The sequence below is a fragment of the Vespula vulgaris genome, chromosome 3, assembly GCF_905475345.1.
Source record: "Vespula vulgaris chromosome 3, iyVesVulg1.1, whole genome shotgun sequence".
NCBI lineage: Eukaryota > Metazoa > Arthropoda > Insecta > Hymenoptera > Vespidae > Vespula > Vespula vulgaris.
This window is the reverse complement of record NC_066588.1, coordinates 2,979,858-3,000,000: the sequence shown is the minus strand read 5'-3', so window position 1 is coordinate 3,000,000 and position 20,143 is coordinate 2,979,858. Positions and strand designations below refer to the sequence as shown.

Here is a 20,143-nt window from a genome sequence, read left to right as displayed (position 1 = left end):
GTACCAGGTAGATAAATACAAGAAAACAAGAGAATAACGTGCGGGAGATTTTGGAATTGGTGGAGTGGGGAGAGGGTACAACGGAAGGAATAACACGCGCTTTTCGTTCTCGTTCTCATTCTCGTCCTCGTCCTCGTATCGTAAAGTGGTTGGTACTTACTTACTTAGTTACGTCGGTTACGAAGAACAAAAAAAGAAAAAGCGGAAAAAGGAAAGATACGAGAGAGAGGCAGAGAGAGAGAGAGAGAGAGAGAGAGAGAGAGAGTTCATGCGTTTCTTTTTAAAATCGATGCCAGAGAAGCGAGTGTAAAAGACGAAGAAGAACAAGAAGAAGAAGAAGAAGAAGAAATAAAAAAACGAAAAAAAGGAAAAGAAAAAGAAAAAGAAAGAAGACAAGAATTTCAAGAAGACGACGGAGTCGAGGTGATTTTTTCGGAAGCGAAGACCCCGGCAAAGCTTGGATTCGTTCGGTTAAAATCCGTGGTGTTTGTGCGTGGTGTATGTGTGATTCGTGCATGTGAGAGAAAAAGATAGAGAAAAAGAGAGAGAGAGAGAGAGAGAGAGAGAGAGAGTTAGTGGTATCGTGCGAAAGGAGAAAAAGAGATAAGAGGATATAAATCGCGATACTACGTATGGTACGTCGTCCTCGTAACCGGCACGACGTTCGGCGTGTAGTGATTTAGATGGTTGTTGCATCGTCGGTGTGTTAGTAGTGAAACGCAAAGTAGTGGTACACGGTCGGTGCGTCGAAGGAACGAAATACTGGATCGAGAGGAAGGAGCTGGAGGAGGGAGCGGTGGAGGAGGAGGAGGAGGAGGAGGGGGAGGAGGAGGAGAAGAGTGCGAGGAACGCCGGAGTTGCTCGCGACCGTCGAGATCTGGATTACGCGGGCAACTCGAGGATCGCCAAGATTTTGCCGGTTCATAAAAAAGGTGAGCCCTCAGACGCAACTGCGTTTCTTCTTTTTTCTCTTCATTTTCTTTTTTTTTTTTCTTTTTCTTCATTTTCCCTTTCTCTATTCTCTCGCTCGCTTTCGTTATTTATTTATTTAGTTATCTTTTGTTGTTTTATTTTTTGCGCGTTGAACCGATCGCAGTCGAAACGCGTGCGAGAACGTTTATTAAAGTTAGGTTATGTTGAATTTGTTTCTCGTAAGATTTACTTCAAGAGAGAATTTTTTTTAAGGAAGATCGATTGCGGAGAGTGGTTTGAATGAAATGGAATAAGGGAAATCGTTGATACTCGATGTATATATATATATATATGTGTGTGTGTGTGTATATTTCTGATTAATTTCCCCTTATAAATATCCTTTACGGTTCAATGAAAATATTCGATATAATTCGAGATAGGATTATTTATCGACCCAGAATCGACGAAAATACACCGAAGGACTTTTGAATTTCGCGCGGTTTCGCGTATCGCGTTACTCGCCGGTATACCGCAACATATATAGTATATCTACCTACCTACCTACCTACCTACCTACCTACCTATCTAACCGATACGTAACATGGCGCAGACACACATTTAACATCGCGTAGAACGATAAACGTAAACCGCGTGTATCTACAGGAGCGGACCAAGAACACAAGAGGGGAAAGGAATCCTGTTGGTTTTGGTACATTTACTGCGGTCGCATACCAGAGTGTCGCCGAAAGATTCTCGTTAACTCGGCTTCGATTTCAAGGTCGACGTCTCCTCTCTCTCTCTCTTTCTCTACGACGACGACGACGACGACGTCGACGACGACGACGATGGTTCTCCTTTAACCCCATTTGCGGTTCACCTTATTTATTATATGTTGTTCCTTTTACCCTCTTCTTACGATTATTGATTTACTCTATTACCAAGGGATATGTACACACGGAATTCTATTATGGCGGAGGCGGTTTATAAACGATGAAATCTTTATATCTCGTGGTTAAGACGAAGGAGAAAGAGAGAGAGAGAGAGAGGAGGAAAAAATAGAAAATAAAAATAATAATTTCGAAAAGATCGAAAAGTCGTAAAAGCGAGAAAACCGGCGGTAATATGGTATTATTAATAAATCATCGTCGTCGTCGTCGTCGTCGACGTCGTTGGCGGCCATGATTTTGACAGTTCGGCGGTTCGGCTTAGGTTCAAACGAAGTTCGGCCTTGAAGAGTCTTCCTCTTTCGTCTCGATAAAAGATAAGTTGTTAGGTACTTACGTATGCTCGTGTAAGCTCGTAAAAATTCTCACGCGGTTAAACGTTTTCTCTCTCTCTCTGTCAGTCCTTGGTCACATTGAACGCAAACACGACGTTGGATCGTAACCGAGCCAACCGGTCCAACGTTTCTTCATCGTCGTCGTCGTCGTCGTTTCTATTGTTTTCTCCAATCGCAACGACCGACGATATCTTCGATGCTTCGCTAAACGTACTTTTATATATATATATATATATATATATATATATATACGTGCTATATATTTGTGCTATATATTTAAGGTTCGAAAATTTATTCTTTTTATTAGATTTTTTTCCCCCCAAATCGAAGAGATTATTCCGCGGAAATGCGATTTACCAGAGTGATCGAATAAACGAGGTTCAATGAGCCCAATCGTATTAACAAATTCGATTAATTCGGAGAAGGAACTAGCCTGAATTCGATTTAATTATCTTGCGGTTTCTCGGTGGTCGTGGAAGGAGGAGAAGGAGGAAGAGGAGAAATAAGAGAAAGAGGGGGAAGAAGAAGGACGAGGGAGCGTTCTCTTAAAAGGAAAATTTAAGAGCCGTTCGAGACTCGATCCCTTCGCCCTCGTCGATTGAACTCCATTGATGTTCGAGATTATGAAAAATCGCGCCAAAGAAAAGGGAAAGGGCGAAGTAGTGGAGAGGGCAGAGGGGAGAGGGTAGATTGAATCGACGAGAGAGAGAGAGAGAGAGAGAGAAAGAGAGATATTGAATAGGGACTACTATCCTCGAGGAGATTAATTCTTCTTCGTGATTAAATCTCTATCGATCTTGGATAAAGGTAGATTGCTCGGTTCGTCGAAAGTACTTTTAATTCTTCCCGTCTCTATCGAGATATCGAGTTTATATCTATCTCGCGCGCGTGCGAGAAAGAAGGAGAGAGAGAGAGATTCGTACGGTATTAAATCGGCGCGGACGAATGGGCTCGTAAAGCGCCAATTTCGAATAGGAAGTATAATGCTCTTTTCTCGTTTCGATGTTGCGTTATATCGATCTTTTTTTTTCTCTTCCTTTTTTCCATCTCTTTTCCTTCGTTGCGCTGTTGTTCGCTATATCTGTGGTACATATTCGTACTTTATTGTAGATATATACATATATATATGTATGTATGTATGTATGTATGTATGTATGTATGTCTATAGAAATTGTATAGGGTAGAAGTCACGTTGTGAGAAAAAAAAAGAAAATAAAAGAGAAAAAAAAGGAAAATAAAAAAAATAAAATAGCCGAAGTAGACTCGCCATCGTCCACTCGAATTCATGTCGAATGGAGTACAAAGGCGGGAGTTCATGGAAAAAAGCTTATTGGCGAACGAACGAACGAACGAACGAACGAACGGACGGACGGATGCGATACGAGTCGACCAAGAGAAAATAAAGCGAGCCATTGACGATCGAAAAGTTACGAGATTGTCTTGAAATTTACGATCGAGTCCGTTCTCGAGACTAGTTTTCGTACGCGGTATTCAGGGATTTTTCGAAGTTCCCTTTCCTTTCCTTTCCCTTCCCCTCTTGCAGATCTCCTTCAGCCATCCGGATAAGGAGGTCTCTTCGCGAGATACCACAATCACCGGTAGTAGAGCAAGTAGTATAGCCACTGCAATTAGCTCTCGTGGAAAACAAGAAAGGAACGCGGCCACGACGCGAGATCCGTCGTCTCTGCAACTTTTTGCCATAGATTCTCTCTCTCTCTCTCTCTCTCTTCTTCGAGTTGGTGTACGCAAGCAAGCAAGCAAGCGACGAACGAACGAACGAACGAACGAACGAACGTACGAAGAAACGAACGCGAGACCACGAGCGGCAAGACGGATGAAAACCCCCGTTGCTTCGCCGTTTAGCCTCGAGTGTCTCGCTTCGTCTAACCTTGAAATCCCACTCGTCGCCTCTCGCGTGTTTTTAAAACACTCGAACTTCGTCTCGCGCATGCGCGCGAAATCCTTTTCCCTCCATCTCATTCTCCTCCTCCTTATCCACCTATCCATGCATCCCTTCCCTCCCTCTCGCCCACCCTCTTCTTCTTCTACTTCTTCTTCTACTTCTTCTTCTTCATCATCTTCTTCTTCCTTCTTCTTTTTTTTCTTCTCTATCACTCTTACCTTTCTCTTTCTTCATGCTCGTGGAGACGAGTGCCATTTCTCTCTTTCTATCCTTCTCAGATGCGTACATACATAGTTCTGTACAAAGTCGAAACTTCTTCAGCTATACACACGCGCGAGAAAGACAGAGAGAGAGAGAGAGAGGAGAGCTATCTCGATAGATTAATCGCCGCCATTTTCACCAAGTATAAATTAAACCTTTTCTCTTTCTCTCTGTCTATCTGTCTGTCCGTCTTTGCCTCTCTTTCTCTTTCTCTTCTTCTCTCATGATTCTTATCCCTCTCGATTTTAATTAAACTTTTATCGCGACTCGTTCGGTATGCAATTTTTATTATCTATCTCTAAGCGTGGGCATGGAAAATATAGCGTCGTTGTAAATCTTGTACATAACAAATTTCATTTTCTTACACAAATGGAAATAGTGAAAACGTTCCGCAAGAGAAACAGAGAGAGAGAGAGAGACAGAGAAAGAGAAGATAATCTACCGAGAGTCGAGCGACGTGTGACGTGTGACGAGTCTCGAGGACTTACATATAATACATAGAGAATCTCACGTATCGTTTTATACTTTTTCCCTTCTTTTTTCCGAGTCGCCATCTTTCTTTTTCTCTCTTTCTCTTCGTCATGTTCTCTTACCTCAAACTAAGACGAAGAAGAAGAGGACGACGAAGAAATACGTCCTTTCTATACGGTTCCGTAGATCTCTTACAGTTAGTCTAGGAAAAATCGTATCCCGTAACGGGCGATTCCGAGAGACCGCTTGAAAATTTTCTACCTTTAACAGCTACTACGGCATCTCCATCTATTTATGTAAGCACGTCCTACCGCCATCACCTTGTATAGCCATCTAATGGGATCTAAATCTTCCACCATGAAATATGATCCACCCTGATCATCCTTCTTCACCTTCTCTTCCTACTCCTATTCTGTCTTTCTCTCTCGCTCTCTTTCTTTTTCTATCTATCCATCTATTCGTCTTACAAGTTACGCGTGAAACAAGAATTAAAATTTTTGTCGACTCTTCCAATCGTAATTATCGCTGTCCTCGATTATAATTTTTTAGTGCAACAATATTGTTTCTATTTCTTTCTTTCTTTCTTTCTTTTCCTTTTCTTTTATTCGCAGTCATACGAAACTTTTACAAACGTAACGAATGCAAATTCGATCCCTTTTCCACCCTTCCTTCTCTTCCTTTTTTCAAATCTACCGTCGGACTACCACGTCACCAATTTTTCTATTCCCCTGTCTGCGAAACCGAATACACCCGAACGATTTTCAAGGTAGATTGGAAAAACAACAAAAAACAAAAAAAAAGAGAACAAAAAAACGATATCGTTTAACGGTGCTTGGAGGGTACTCGAACGCGAAAGCATCAAAATTGCAGAGAGATATATATCCACTTGGAAATCAACGAAGCAAAGAGAGAAAAAGAAAGAGAAAGAGAGAGAGAGAGAGAGAGAGAGAGAAAGAAAATGATAGATAAAATCCGATCGGTAGTTCGCAACGAGAATATTCGCGAGTACTCGAATCGTCGTTGTGTTACGCGATCGGATTAATTTTTCAAATGTGGATACCGATTCTATTCATAAAGGATAAATTTGAACATTTCCTCTATTTTATTAATTCTCTCTCTGGTTGCGTTAATACTTTACATCGACGTCCGATGATGAAATAGGGAGAAGATAAAAAAGAGCAGATAAAAAAAAAGAAAAAGAAGAGACAAGATAACGCAACGACACGCTCCTGGACGGAAAGATTACGTTGTTAGAATCGTAGGACCGCGACGCATCTCATTTCTACTCTTTGTTGACTTTTCTATTCTTTCTTTTTCTTTCTTTCTTTTTTCTCCTTCTTCGTGCTATTCCTCTTCTTCAGCTTCGTCATCTATCACCTTTCATCTTCCTCTTCCTCCTTCTCCTCCTCCTCCTCCTCTACTACTTCTTCTTCTTCTTCTCTTTTGCATTATTCGCAACCTACTTTTACTTTTAAGACGAGACGCGTAACGTAATCGTAAGAGCTAACAGCAACAACAGTCAATAGCAGCGAGCAGCAAGCAGCAAGTTGGTAAGGGGCAAGCGGCTGCGGCTACGGCTGCGGCTGCGGCTGCGGCAGCAGCCCCTCTTAGAAAGTACGCCATTTGCGTTCACCCACACGCGATATCGCGTGCCAAGTTTGCGATGCGATTCCCAACGTAATTATCTCTTAACGCAAGAGAGAGTAAACCGTTGTTAAAATCCATGCCGTAATTCGAAGTCTTAAAAAATATCTTAGTGCGTGGTTATTACCTTCTTCACGCGATAAGACGAAGAAGAGGAAGAAGAAGAAGAAGAGGAGAAAGGGAAGGGAGAGGAGGAGGAGGAGGAGGAGGAGGAAGTAGCGTCAGAAAAGTGAGTTTCTTATCGTGACACATATGTATATGAATAACAATGGCGAATAAAATTCTTTGCGTACGTAATGAACCTTCTTAGAAAATTAAGATCGAACGTGAAGAATGTTCCAAGGGTAGGAGTGGGGGGAGAAGGGGTGTTGGACGTATTACGAATTCAAACGCGTCGACTTGGCACATTCCTCGAAGAAACCTCGTAAATAATGGGTCATTGCGTGTCGGACTCTAAGAAAAGAAGCTTAGGATCTAGCTAACGTTGTATAGCTAAGCAACGTTTATTCGTTCGTTCGTTCGTTCGTTCGTTCGGTCGGTCGGTCGGTCGATTAGAAAAGTTGAAAATTTTCTTCTCTTAATGATCGTCGGGGATCCTTTAATGCGTTTACTCGGATGTAACCGTAAGAAACTTTACACGATTTTAGACGGAAGAATCTCTATTTGGTGGGTCTCGCATTTAGCCTGCATCGATATATACCTGCCGGAGTCCTGCATCCCCTTGCTCCTGCCCCCTACCTTCTACCCCCTTCAAAGTCCCTCGTTTACGTCGCTGAGGAATGTCTGGAATCTCTATGGGAATAAAAAAGTATCTGGAGGAACCTTTTGTAAGGTGCAACACCGTGCCCCGAAACCGTACTTATCCAACATTAGTTGTACATTGTTAGACTCCATTTTTTTTTCTTTTTTTTTTCTTTTTTATTTTTATTATCTCTTTTTTCTTGTTTTCTTCTGGAGCCTTACGAAAGTATGCTCACCTTACGACCCTCGACGAATTTCTTCCCCGGGATGAAATTATCTCGGTGGAGAAAATATTTCCTTGCAAGTCCTTTCTCTCTGTCGGCTCACGCGAAATCGTGAAAAAAAAAATAAGGAAAAAATGAATGATCATATAAAGTATCCGTTCGAACGATCGATCCACGGATATATTGTATTTTTTATGATCAAATCGTAAAACCTATCCTTTATCCCTTTTCTATACGTTTTCGTTCTGTCGATAATTAGTATCGTTAATAATTAATCTCCCTTGGGTAAACGAGCAACCTACGAGCTTGTGGATATTCGAAAGAGTGGGTCTATAGATATAGCAAAGAGAATTCATGTATATAGATATGTACACATGTGCTCCATTATGTTTCACGTTATGGGGCTCCTTTAATTATTTTATTATTAATTGAATTAAATATCAGCCAAACGTCGAAGGTGGATTGGTTTAAACGGGAATATTGTTTTAGCGTGTGTCCGTATTGTCAGTAACAAATGTGCGAAATTTTCGAACATCGATTAAACGATATCGAATTTCTACGTTCTAATAAAAACGTTCGTACCTAATTTCGATCGATCGATATTAGGCTTAATTTTTTAGCGTAGAAAAGAAAAGAAAGAAACAAATTTATAGGAACGTGGTAAAAAAGAGAGATAGTAACGTCGGTTCAAATTGAACGAAGACGATTTCAAAGTGACGACACAATGATTGATTATACTCGTGAAAGCACTCTTCCCTTATTATCAATCTTTTACTTTCTTTTTAAGCTTTCTCGAGAAAATTACTCCTTAAACTTCAGCCATGGGGGCTTTTCGCGGCGATAAACTTTCGCCAAAGTCCGACTTTTGCTCGAAAGTAACTCTGGTCGAAACTATATATACACACACATATATATATACACGTATATATAGAAATGTCGTTTGGTATGCCTATCGTCATTTCTTCGAAGCGATTGGAAGTCGATTCAAATATCATATCGGAGAACTAACTGACTAAAACTAACTGAAAACCAAACCAACTGGTATTATTACCATAAACAAAAATCGTGAACGTGTGTGCTCTCGCTCGAATGCATAAGGCATTAAGAGATTGCAAAAGTTTAGAACGTTCCAACTCGTGAAAAGAAAAAAAGGAGAGAAAAGAAGAAAAACAATAGGACAAGAAAGGAAAGGAAGAAAAGAAAATATTCTTTCTAAGATCGATCACGATCGTTAGAACGTCGTTCTTCTCGTCCTGACGCGAGTAATTAACCGTTTGCGTTCGTCGATCGTAAAACGAACGATTGGCCGATCACCCGATCGCGCCAATCTTATCTCCCTTAGAAACGCTTTGTAGCACGGACTCGACGAAGCGGAATGGCCGGTCTGAAGTCGTCGATTTTCCGAATCGAGAAGAAACGTCGATTACGCGAGAGAGTATATATATATATTTCTTGTGATTCCGGTTAGCGAGCACACGGTACTCGCGCCGTCGATTATCAATTTTTTTTCTATTTTTTCTTTTCTCTCTCTCTCTCTCTCTCTCTCTCTCTCTTTATTTTCTTGATTTTCTTCGTCGTTCGAGCGTGTCGATCGGCCTGGATATCACGCGAGAATTTCTAACATCGAAGAGAAATACGAGATCGAGGAAGGAGGATGCGACCGGTCGTGTTCTCGTGAAACACATATTTTTCTCTTCCGTTAAAAAATTTTACATCTTTTTTTTTTCATAAATTTTCTTTTTATCTTTTTTTTTATAGTTTTATTTTTTTGTTTGTTTGCTTTTTTTCTTTTAGGAGGACGAACGGACAGAGATGGCATGAGGGAGGGCTCCGGCAACGTTGCCGAGGTGGTGAGTACATAACTCGTTTATATATCATTCTCGCATTATACCAATTTTATATATCGAGTACGAACCCCTCTCCATCGTCGTATTTTGATCGTTAAAAACAAAACGTGCGGTAGCGGATACGTTGTACGCAGAAAATCGTTCTCGTCTCGTAAATAAGTAAGTAAGTAAGTAAGTAAGTACTCACTTACATAGCTCGTAATAAGAAAAATTGCCGTGATTCCGTCAATTACGAGCGATTTTAAGTAATAAAGGAAACCAGGGCAACCTTGTAAAATTATTAACTACTAAACCGGAGTATCCTTAGGATCGAGAGTATGTAAGCAGCGAGATAAAGTTTCATCAGTTGTTGCTTTCTTTTTTTTTTTTTTTACAATATCTTGAGATACCATATACGATTTTTTAATATAATATTTATATATTGACAAATCGAAAAAGGATTTCTGACCGATCTCTACGGCTATCTTTGCCTTTTAAAATGACGTAAGTACGTATGTGTCTATAAATATATAATCTCCGATTGAACGGATAGAATTTCAATCTCCTTCGGGAAATTTGAAATTCTTTTTTATTCGATTAAGGAAAAATCCCTTTTAACCCCTTAACGTCGAGTGTTATCTCGTTTCCCGACTACTTTATCTCTTACAAGTCACGACTATATAACGTTTTCGTTATTTCGTCCGAGATGTACGCAAGCAAAGTATTTTCGAAAGCCTCGAGGCCGTCGACACGACGATAAAGTAGGCTACCGGGTTAATACATCGCGAAGGAGCTAAGGAAGGAAATGCCGCGTGTGCCGAGAAAGAGAGAGAGAGAGAGAGAGAGAGAGAGAGAGAGAGAGAGAGAGAGAGAGAGAGAGAGAGAGAGAGAGAGAGATTAAATCGAAGAGAAATTTAAGATCGGCGTGGCTCAGCCGACTCTCGAAGAACGGTAATGTCGGTTCTTCTCTACGTTATTCGTGTCTCCCTGCAAATTCAAATCGATTATTAGCAATGTTAAATTATTAAAATGGCTCATCGGGATTAAATACAAGTATGATAATTCGTTATTATCTTAGTTATTTATTGTTGTTATTACTTATTATTATTAATTCGTATACATGAACGTTCATGAAAGTTAAATCGAAGAAAACGTCTGTAATAATAATAACAACGATTTGAATTTCCTAAATGCGTTCGTGTTATAATATAATATATAATAATAATAAGAACAACAATAATAGTAATGATAATAAAAGAACGTATTGATAATTGGTCCATGGTAACAATAATAGTCGAGTAGATTATAAATTATCGGTTTAATTCAAAATGTATAAAGGGTACTCTCTCTCGCGGGGATAAATTTTATTCGTAGGTGGTAAGTAAGTAAGTACTTCGAAGGACGAGAAGTTTTCATTAATGTTATTAAGAGACGAGTTACGCGCGAGTTATTTCGAAAGCTCAAAATTAGCACTAACGTTGGAATTTTGTTTAAAGAGCTAAGCAACTTTCCCGTTACTTGGTTGCGTAATTAAAAATATTCGGGGCTAACTGGAGCCTTCGTCGAGTATCAAAAGATATCTCATTCGCGAAAGCGTTTTTGTGTTGGTCTCGTTCATAAAAAAATAAAAGAAGAAAAAAGAGAGGAGAAAAAATTAAGGAAACCAAAATGAAAAAAAAAAAAAGGAAATGGCAAGCGCTTGAGGGAAAAGCCGACAAGAGATCGGCTAAGGTCGAAGGTCGAAAGGTGAATATGTTTTCGGAGTAAGATCAAGCTCGCGTATATTATTCGAGCGAGTTTTCCCTTCGAGTTAAGAAAACCAACGCTCGAGGGAAATGACTTCTCAATTTTTTTTTTTCTTTTCGACGGTGAACATCTTCGTTTTTTGGCACACGTGTTATCCGTCTCGTTAACACGCGTTCGCTATTTCATTCTCCTCGGTAATTCGATCTTCGACCTTCGTATTCAGTTTGGTTAAAAAAAAAAAAAAAAATATCTGTCCACGTTTCAGATTCTGACAGGACACCTATCCGTATACCGGTGAATGATAATTTGCAGAAACACGTGCCGATTAATTCAGATACGTAGTATAAATTCGCGAAAAAAGTATGAATTTAATTCGATAACCGGAGAAAAGATTGTCGCCGATTGGTGGAATTATAAACGAAATCGTAACAATTATTTCGGGTCAAAGCTTCAAACCGTGTGGAATAATAGCTGCAAGAGGGTTGGATGTGGTAGGGATAGGGGTTGAGGCGAGTGACATGGTGAGAGGGAGCGCATAGCGTATGTGGGAACCAACGATGGTGGTTGGGTCTCTCGATACCTCATTATGCTTCGGTACTAATTAACGAGGCAATATATCGATGGCTTCTATCGATCGATCGGTCTATCGATCGATCTACCGATCGATCTTTCGTCTGATCGACGAATCATTCGCGCGTTCCGTGCGGACCAACGAATAATTAAGGATTATTTCAAAGAGAGGATTTTCGAGTTTCCAGGAAAATCCTTTCATTTTCTTCTTATCAAATGGATGCCGATGAAATTGGCATCCGTGGTACGAGAGAAAAGATGAAACTCGTCATTGTCGTCGTCGTTATTGTGGACCTTTCGTCTCGCAATCCTTTCGATTCTCTTCACGAATAGTTTTTGCTATCTCGGACAAGATCGTTAGGCTAGTTCGCGGATAGCACAAAGACTTTACGGCTTCTTATGTTTATGGCTGGGCAGCCGGTGGTAACTATCGCGTTCCTGCTCTCTCATAGATGGTGCACGGTCATCGTCAACCGCATACGTTGCACGGACGTTTTCTTTCGACGGAAGTCAAGCCGCATTCTACGAGTTGTTTCCACGTTTCTTCGCGACACGTGGTACGACGCCCGCAAAAGCGTCAAATCTAAAATTCCTTATTATCTATTCTATTTATTACCATTCATTAACGTTAATTGGTATAATTATATGACTTTGTGTGTGTGTGTATGTATGTACATATGTAACTGATATAATTATATGAATTTATGTGTATATGTATATATTTATTTATATATATGTATGTATATATATATATATTTGTTATGTATATATATATATATGCATGCAGGTACGTCATATTTATCGTTATTATACAAAAGCATATGCTATTGAGAATTGATGACCGATTTTATCATTTCGAAATAATTTATTTCACGATTATTATTCGCTTTCACATTCTTTTCACTCGATTGATATGTAATTTGAATAAGACATAAAGAAGAAGAAAAAGAAACGATGCGTTCGACCGTAAGAAAATTCTAACGGAGTCTACGCCAATGAATAGTGCGTATCTAGTAACGGTAGTAGGTACTACGTACGAGATTTACGATACTTGTCCGTCTTTCTCTATTTGTAAGAGTTTTATACCATCGTGTTCTCCTTTTCTCAACAAAGTCGATCAACGAGTCGGTATATATCATCGATAAACTAACACCACCGTCGTCACTCTTCGAATCTTCATTTTTTTCTTTCTCCTTTTTTTTTTCAGATAAGCAAATAGGATTTTAACGACACCCTGCGGCGTTTTTCTCGCTTTCGATCTCGTCGTTTCTCGAAAGGGAACCTTTCTTTGCATGCTCGAGAGGGTTCGAACCTCGTTTCAGGAAGTACGCTCGATTTGGATCGATTCTGAGCAAAAATGCGTGAACAATATTTTTTCTTTTTTTTTTCTCCGTTTTTTCTTCTCTTCCTTTCCGACGAAGAAGCCCTTTTGAATCACGGTGTCGTCACTACTACAAATACACTGCTACAAATACACTGCTACAAAATATTAACTCGTACCGATCCAGAATTTTATCCCATTAATTCTCTTTTTTTTTCCCTCCTCGAACTTTTGCCCTAAACAAATGCACGTAGCAAACGTGTAATTTAATATCATCGATAATGGTCAAAGTTAGGTCAAGTATCGATAGGGAATACAATTTTCAAATTGGGTCGAATCTGTTTGCACGGTACTTACTCTATGGTAAAAAATATTGCTTTCAACGTTCGATCGTAATCCCGCGGAAGCGATCCAATTATTGGACCATAGGTTTAATTAACGCGATATAGGGACTCCTCCCGGTCGTTTAATTATACGATATTATTGGTGTGTGTGCGTGTGTATGGTGTGGACGCGTGTATGTGTACGTCGACATTGATTTTAAAAATATCCTATAACGACTGGACTATTATCTTAAAACAAACGATTCGTTTTTCTCGACGTTATCTAGTAGAATAACAAAGGAAAGGAAAATTAGAAGAAGAAGGAAAAAAAAGAAAAAAAGAAATAGAATAGAAAAAAGAAAAAGAGGAGAGAACGGGAAGAAAACTTGACAAGCGTTTCTCTTGATCGGTCGGTTGAAATTTTTAAATTGCCCGATTTATTTTCAACGATCGTTTAGATTTGCTAATGGCACGATCGTAATTTATTCCTCACGAACGACGCGATAAAATCTCCCTTTGACGTTCTTCTCGTCGAAGTTGTAGTCGTGGTCGTCGTCGTCGTCGTCATAATAATCATTGTAACGAAATATATTGCTCGTTGTTTATTAGATAATTAAGAATGTTAATGTTCGAACCATCGAGAATAAGAGATCGAATCTCTTATTCTAGATGGTGTAATTCTTTATCTATCTTTTTGTTGGTCTCTTCAGTTCTAATAGAGAAGAGAATATAATTAATTAATTCGTCTGTTTTATTCGTTTGAAAAGAAAAGTGTAATATTTAAATTAATAATAAATAAGATCGTAAAGTTCTAATAAACTCGTTTCATGTGCTGTAAAACAAGGAATCAAGTTAAATGTAGGTGTTGGACCGTAGTTGCGTAGTAACGTATATTACTCTCTCTCTCTCTCTCTCTCCTTCTATTTCCCATTACGACCATAGCCACTAGTAATATACCGGACCTACGCCCAGATCCCAAGCTTGATTCCTTATTAAGTATGCAGCTGCACGTACGTTTTACCACACTCGGCGTTTAAGATTCGAATATCAAATGATTTTCACTTTCGGTATTGTTCAATAAAGAATCTTTGTCTCTTCTCTCCCGTCATTTCGAAGTTTATAAGAGGAGAGAAATAGAAGGAAAAAAAAAGAAATAGAAATAGATATAGAGAGTGTGTGTGCGAGAGAGAGAGAAAGAGAGAGATGGGGGGGGGGGATACGATCGATATCGACTCGTGACATTTAACATGAGCGTGCATATAACGTGTACCCGAAAGTATCGACCAACAAGTAGATAGGTAGTTCTAGCCGACCTAGTTAACGTTAACGTTTCTTTAAATTTACAGTTAAGTTAAGTCAAATTAAGTTAAATCAGATGAAGTTATTTTTGAGAAATTCGCGAGAATAAATAAAAGGAGACAAGTCTTTTCTTCTCTTTTTTTATTTATTTAATTCATTTACTTACTTATTTGTTGTTTTAATAACGGAACACCCAGTAGATATGCCCTTGTGCTCGTAGAAAGCAGACGGTTAGAGAGGAAGACACCGCGAATCGTCGTCCTGTGCCAGAATTCAGAAGAGATTCGTAGTAGTAGAGTAACTACTTACTTACTAGAGAGGAACGAAGGGGGAGAACATAGAGACGAGTGAGGGTAATAGTAAGAGACAGAGAGAGAGAGAGAGAGAGAGAAGTATACAAGGAAGAGAAAGAAATAGAGGAGGATGGAGGTGAAGAGGTAGGAGGTGAAGAAGGGTCGTGACACAAGCCTTGCAAAGGGAGAAGTTCATCCGTCATTGAGTCACTACTCTCTGCACTTCATCGTTTGCGCGCTGAATGCGCTCGTTGTACTCTCTCTCTTATCCACTACAGTCCTCTTCACAATCGATTGACGCTCGCCAGAACGAGCTTCTTCTATCTTTCAGAAAGAGAGACAGAGAGATAGAAAAAGAGAGTGTGTATGTGAGAGAGAGAGAGAGAGAGAAATGGGTAAAGGAGAAAAAAAAAGAAAAAGAGAGAGAGGATCGCGGCAAACGGCCAAGCGTATTTGCATTTATTTCGTTGAAAGCTTCAGGATTTCGACGATTTTCTATCCTCCGCAACGATTGACCCCAACCATCGGCGCGGCGTGCCGTTTAAACGTTGTAATTTATCGAAAGAGATCTTTTTCTTTCTTTCTTTCTCTCTCTTCCGTCCTTTCCCCTCATCCCTATCCCACCCTCGCCCATTCTCGTCCATTATGATCTCTTTGAATCCTCGTCGTACCATTTGGTTTTCCTCCTTTTTCCTGTTTTCTTTTTCCTTCTTTCTTCCCTTCTTTTATTTCTTTTCTTTTCCTTTTCTTTTTTTCCTTCCTTTTTTCATCGACATCACAATTTGAAAGTAACGAGCGAATTACATGGGATTTATTAAAGAGTTGAACGTTCATGGGACGATATTACTGGTCGTATTTTATGTAACGAGCTGTTATTATACATATATATATATATATCTCCTTCTCTTTCTCTCTTTCACTCACTTATACAGAGACTTTAGCTATGCTATTCGAAAGTCATAGTTGCGAGTCAGCTGCGGGAGTCAAGAAGGAAAGAAAAAAAAAAAAAAGAACGAAAAAAGGAACGAAAAAAGAAAAAAAAAGAAAAACAGAAAAAAGAAAAAGAAAAGAAAGCTTAACTCGCTATCCCGAACGCGAATATATTTCGTTTAACCCATAACCGTACGATGTACCATCATAACGTAACCTGAGTTAGTGGTGTTCTCGTGTGTTCTCTCTTTCTCTCTCTTTCTCTCTGTGTTTGTGTGTATCTGTGCACGCTCGCGCGCTCCACAGGCCGATAAACCGAGGAGATTAAGTACTAGGAAACGAACGAGAGCCGACACACAACCAAGCGTATATAGCATCTTCTCTTCCTCCCACGACGAGCTATACGGTCCCTGCCGGTCATTTCAAAGTGTTATGCCATTGAATTTACGCTCGGATCTCGTCGTTTTAACATGGGTGCTTTCGTTAAATGCATTAAACGGTTATATCGTTCTACGTCCTCACGTGTTAAATCTTCGTCGATAAGTAACGTAACGGTTGGAATAGTTACATGGTATGCGTATGTGTACACGTATATACATATAGATATTAAACGTATATATATATTTTTATATATGTATGTATGTATTGTATATATATATATATATATATCTTATCTAGCATCTATCGTAATAAAATGGATTTTATCAATCACGTGATTTTATCGACGTATCGTCAATTATGTAGATCCGATTTAAACATATTATGCCGATACATTGTAATATCGTTGATCGTCGAAAGATTATTATTTTCTTTCGTTTATTTTTTTCAATTCAAAAGTTGTTCGTCTGCTACTCTTTTTTTCGTTATCGTCGACAGATTATTTTTCTTTTCTTCTTTTTCGAAAAGAGATTCGTTTCTCGTCCAGATTTCTTTTTCTTTCTTTTTTTATATCAACCACGAATCCGATGAAACTATTTAACATGGAATTAATTAGTTACGTATGGGTATATATATATATAAAAATAAAAAAAGATTCGTAGATCATTATTCTAACGGATTGTTTCTAACAAAAACATGCTTCGTACTCGCATAGATATTTTTCATTGTAAAAATTTTTCCATGCTACCGCATGTTAGACTGACGGACAGACAGACAGACAGACAGACAGACAGAGAGGGAGAGAGAGAGAGAGAAAAGTTACACGCGAACGAGCATACGTCTCATAGTTTATGGTTCGTAATTCGTGCACGAGCACCGGCATCAAGCTTCTCGCCTACCGGTGGGCGTTATACAAAAGCATATTTCGTACGCACGTGGCGAAGAATTTCACGCGCGAGACGAGTTTCATTTGAATGTATGTGTGCATGCGCGGGCACACGTGTATCATCGAACGTATATCGTCATTTAAAACGAAAAGAAATTACCAGACTCGAGTTTGCTCGAAGATAGCGAACAATCGTCGTTTAAATCCTTCGATAAATCGTTCATTTTTTTTTTTCTATTTCATTTGAAAAGAAACAGAAAATAGAAAGAGAGAAAAAAGAGTAATCCTTAATCCTAATTTACGTTTAATAATTTCACCGTATGTTCTTTTTCTTTCTTTTCTTTTTTCATTTGATTTTCTCACACGAAATATTCTTCGAGTTAAAAGTCCCTTAGAGATTTTCGTTACGGTTCTTTTTCTGTTTTCTTTTTTTCTCATCCATTTATTTATTTTGTTTCTTCCATTTTTCACTTAAACGATGGGCGAAACACCGTCATTCCCGTTGAGGTCGTTGTTAGAAAAGAAAAATTCAGAAGTAGTCAAATGATAACGTTAGATTTACGAGGGAAAAAAGAGGTGCCCTGCAGGGACAGCGAAGAGGAGGGTGTGAGGGATAGATATAGGAGGAGAGAGACAGAGACAGAGACAGAGAGAGAGAGAGAGAGAGAGAGAGAGAGAGAGAGACAAACGTAACGAAGCTGAACTTTTAATTACGAGCGCAAATATCATAACCGTCGCTTCTCGAACGAGCGTTGGATTTCTGCAAACGGTGAACTTCGTAAAAACATACCCGCATACACACAGACACAGAGACACACACACACACATAAATACATATACAGTTGTTTTCCCGACATAACTCAAATTCACATTGGAAACTATAATTGTAAGTTTCTTTATTATCGTTATCATTGTAAAATAACTCACGGACTATATCCGTAGACGTTTCGAATGTTATCGTTCGAGTTAGTGCGAATTTTTTCTGTTTTTTTTTTTTTCTTTTCTCTTTTCATCGTTCGTTTTGAAAATTCAGGGAAAATATCGAATTAGACGTGTTAGTTAACTCGTATAGTACGAAACGTAAAGCGAAACAGAGGAGTTACCGGAGGGGGGTTCGTCGGAATAAACTACAATTACGAGCCTGTATTGTGAGCTTGTATTGTGAGGATCGTGAGCAAATAATCGTATCATCCCTGTCATTACGTCACGATCTGTTACGCTCCGCTATCAAATTGTCGCTTTATAGGACGATCTAGCTAGCTCCTCTATTTATCAAGATCATCAGTTATAGCATATGAATACGTGTATCTACACGTATGCGTATAAACATACACGTGTACGAACAAATACGCATAGAGACAGATAGAAAAAGAAAAAGAGAGAGAGAGAGAGAGAGAAAGAGGATCGAAAGAGAGCATAGAATAAGACGGGAAATCAGCTTATTACCTGACTGATTAATTCACCACTCGAAAGGTCAACTTGTGTTTGTTGTATGAAGATGTAGAAACGTCATATTACGTCGTCGTTGTAGTAATAGTAGTAATAGTAGTAGTAGTAGTAGTAGTAGTTGTTGTTGTTGTTGTTGTTGTTATTGTTATTGTTGTTGTATCGTATTGACATCAAAATACACGAGTGCGTACGACGACGAGGATAATGATGGTAGTGGTAATAGTAGAATAGTGGTGGTGATGGCGACAGTGGCAAAGGTGATGGTGGTGGTAACTTCAACGAGAAGCAGACGTCGCGTTTATCGCACGCACGTGGTTAACCGCCCACGCACCAATACACATACGTATATACATAGACAGAAGGAATAAAGCATACAGAGACAACAGAGCTACGTGTTTTGCTGAACGTATTCGTCTGTCTCTCGACGATGGTCGACGAGAAGCGTGATGGTGGTATTAGAGAGGGAGAAGGATGAAGAAGGACAGAGAGATACCGGTCGATCTGGATCCCGCTTGAAACGAGTGAGAAAGAGAAAGAAAGAGAGAAAGAGAGAGCATGAGTCGAGTTAGCCGCAGAGAGCAGCGTGGAAATAAAGCGCGCGTCGCCTACGTCTAAATATAAAGTGTGAAGTCTGAGCGTGCTCGTGGTGACCGATGATGAAGAACGTCAAGATGACGAGAGAAAGAGAGGGAGAGAGAGAGAAGGAAAGATATAGTATAGTACGATGACACTGTGTCGTTGACTGTTCTCCTTCGTTTTTTTCCATTTGTTTTTCTGTTATATTTAAAAGTTCTTCGGGAAATTTGGTGAAAAGTAGAGGGCAGAAGTAAAAAGTTTTTTGCGCGAGAAGTAAAAAATACTTGGAGAAGTGGAGGAGAAAGAGGAGGAAGAGGAGAAAGAGGAGGAGGAAACTCGAAGAGAGAAGGATCGCAAAGACACACGAAAGACGAAGAGGAGGAACGGTCCTCTTGGCTGATGCTGCTACTCCAGTTGCAGTACTCTCGCAGTTACGCGTCGTGGTAGGCGTTTACTTCTCTGCTCCGTCGTCGTCGTCGTCGTCGTCGTCGTCGTCGTTGTTGTTGTTGTCGTCGTAGTTTTCGTTGTCGTTGTCATTATCGTCGTCGTCGTCGTCGTCGTCGTCGTCGTCGTCGTTGCTCGATCGTTCCGCTACGTTTTTCGTGAAACGTTTGTTGCGAGAAAAGAAAGAAAGAAAGAAAAGGAAAGAAAGAAGAGGAGATGAGAGTAAAAATAAAGAGAAACGTTGCCATTGGTGGTGCAGTCAAAGTGCCAAGGCAAAGAACAAATCGAGCTTATTAACTCGCCAATTATCGTTCGTTCTCGATAATTAGCGAGGAAGATAACAAAAGTGATGAGACCATGCGGAACGATGAAAACAGACGCGCGGAATTCGATACGGTTTCTACTATGTAAATTATCGTCGTGCGAGCTTTTCTATTATTCGTGAAAATAGAGGAAAAAAGAGAGAGAGAAATAATAATAATAACAATAATAAAAAAAGATTTAAGAAAATCTAGAGAGAAGTAATAAAAATAAAAAAAAAAAAACGTGAAAACGTCGCTTTATACGTAATTTTATACGTACGCAGGATGGGATAGATACTTATTTAAGTACGAGTAACATCGGCCCGCGTCCTCATCCTTGCGATCACGGTGTAATTAATTATTCC

The 20,143-nt window shown here is 39.4% G+C and overlaps 1 protein-coding gene across 13 annotated transcripts in view; it reads left to right on the top strand.

The window, feature by feature from the left end:
* Window positions 1-20,143, top strand: part of LOC127062297 (apoptotic enhancer 1 protein-like) — a 102,011-nt gene that overhangs the window by 1,689 nt on the left and 80,179 nt on the right. For 7 of the 13 annotated variants that reach the window (XM_050990250.1, XM_050990249.1, XM_050990246.1 and 4 more), the window contains 2 exons: window positions 297-932; window positions 9,230-9,285. In XM_050990250.1, coding sequence (XP_050846207.1) covers window positions 9,253-9,285 — 33 coding nt within the window. In that variant the 5' untranslated portion in view covers window positions 297-932; window positions 9,230-9,252. Of the gene's footprint in view, window positions 933-9,229; window positions 9,286-18,440; window positions 19,884-20,143 lie in introns of those variants that run through there. The other 6 variants (XM_050990245.1, XM_050990239.1, XM_050990241.1 and 3 more) reach the window with 5 other exon arrangements.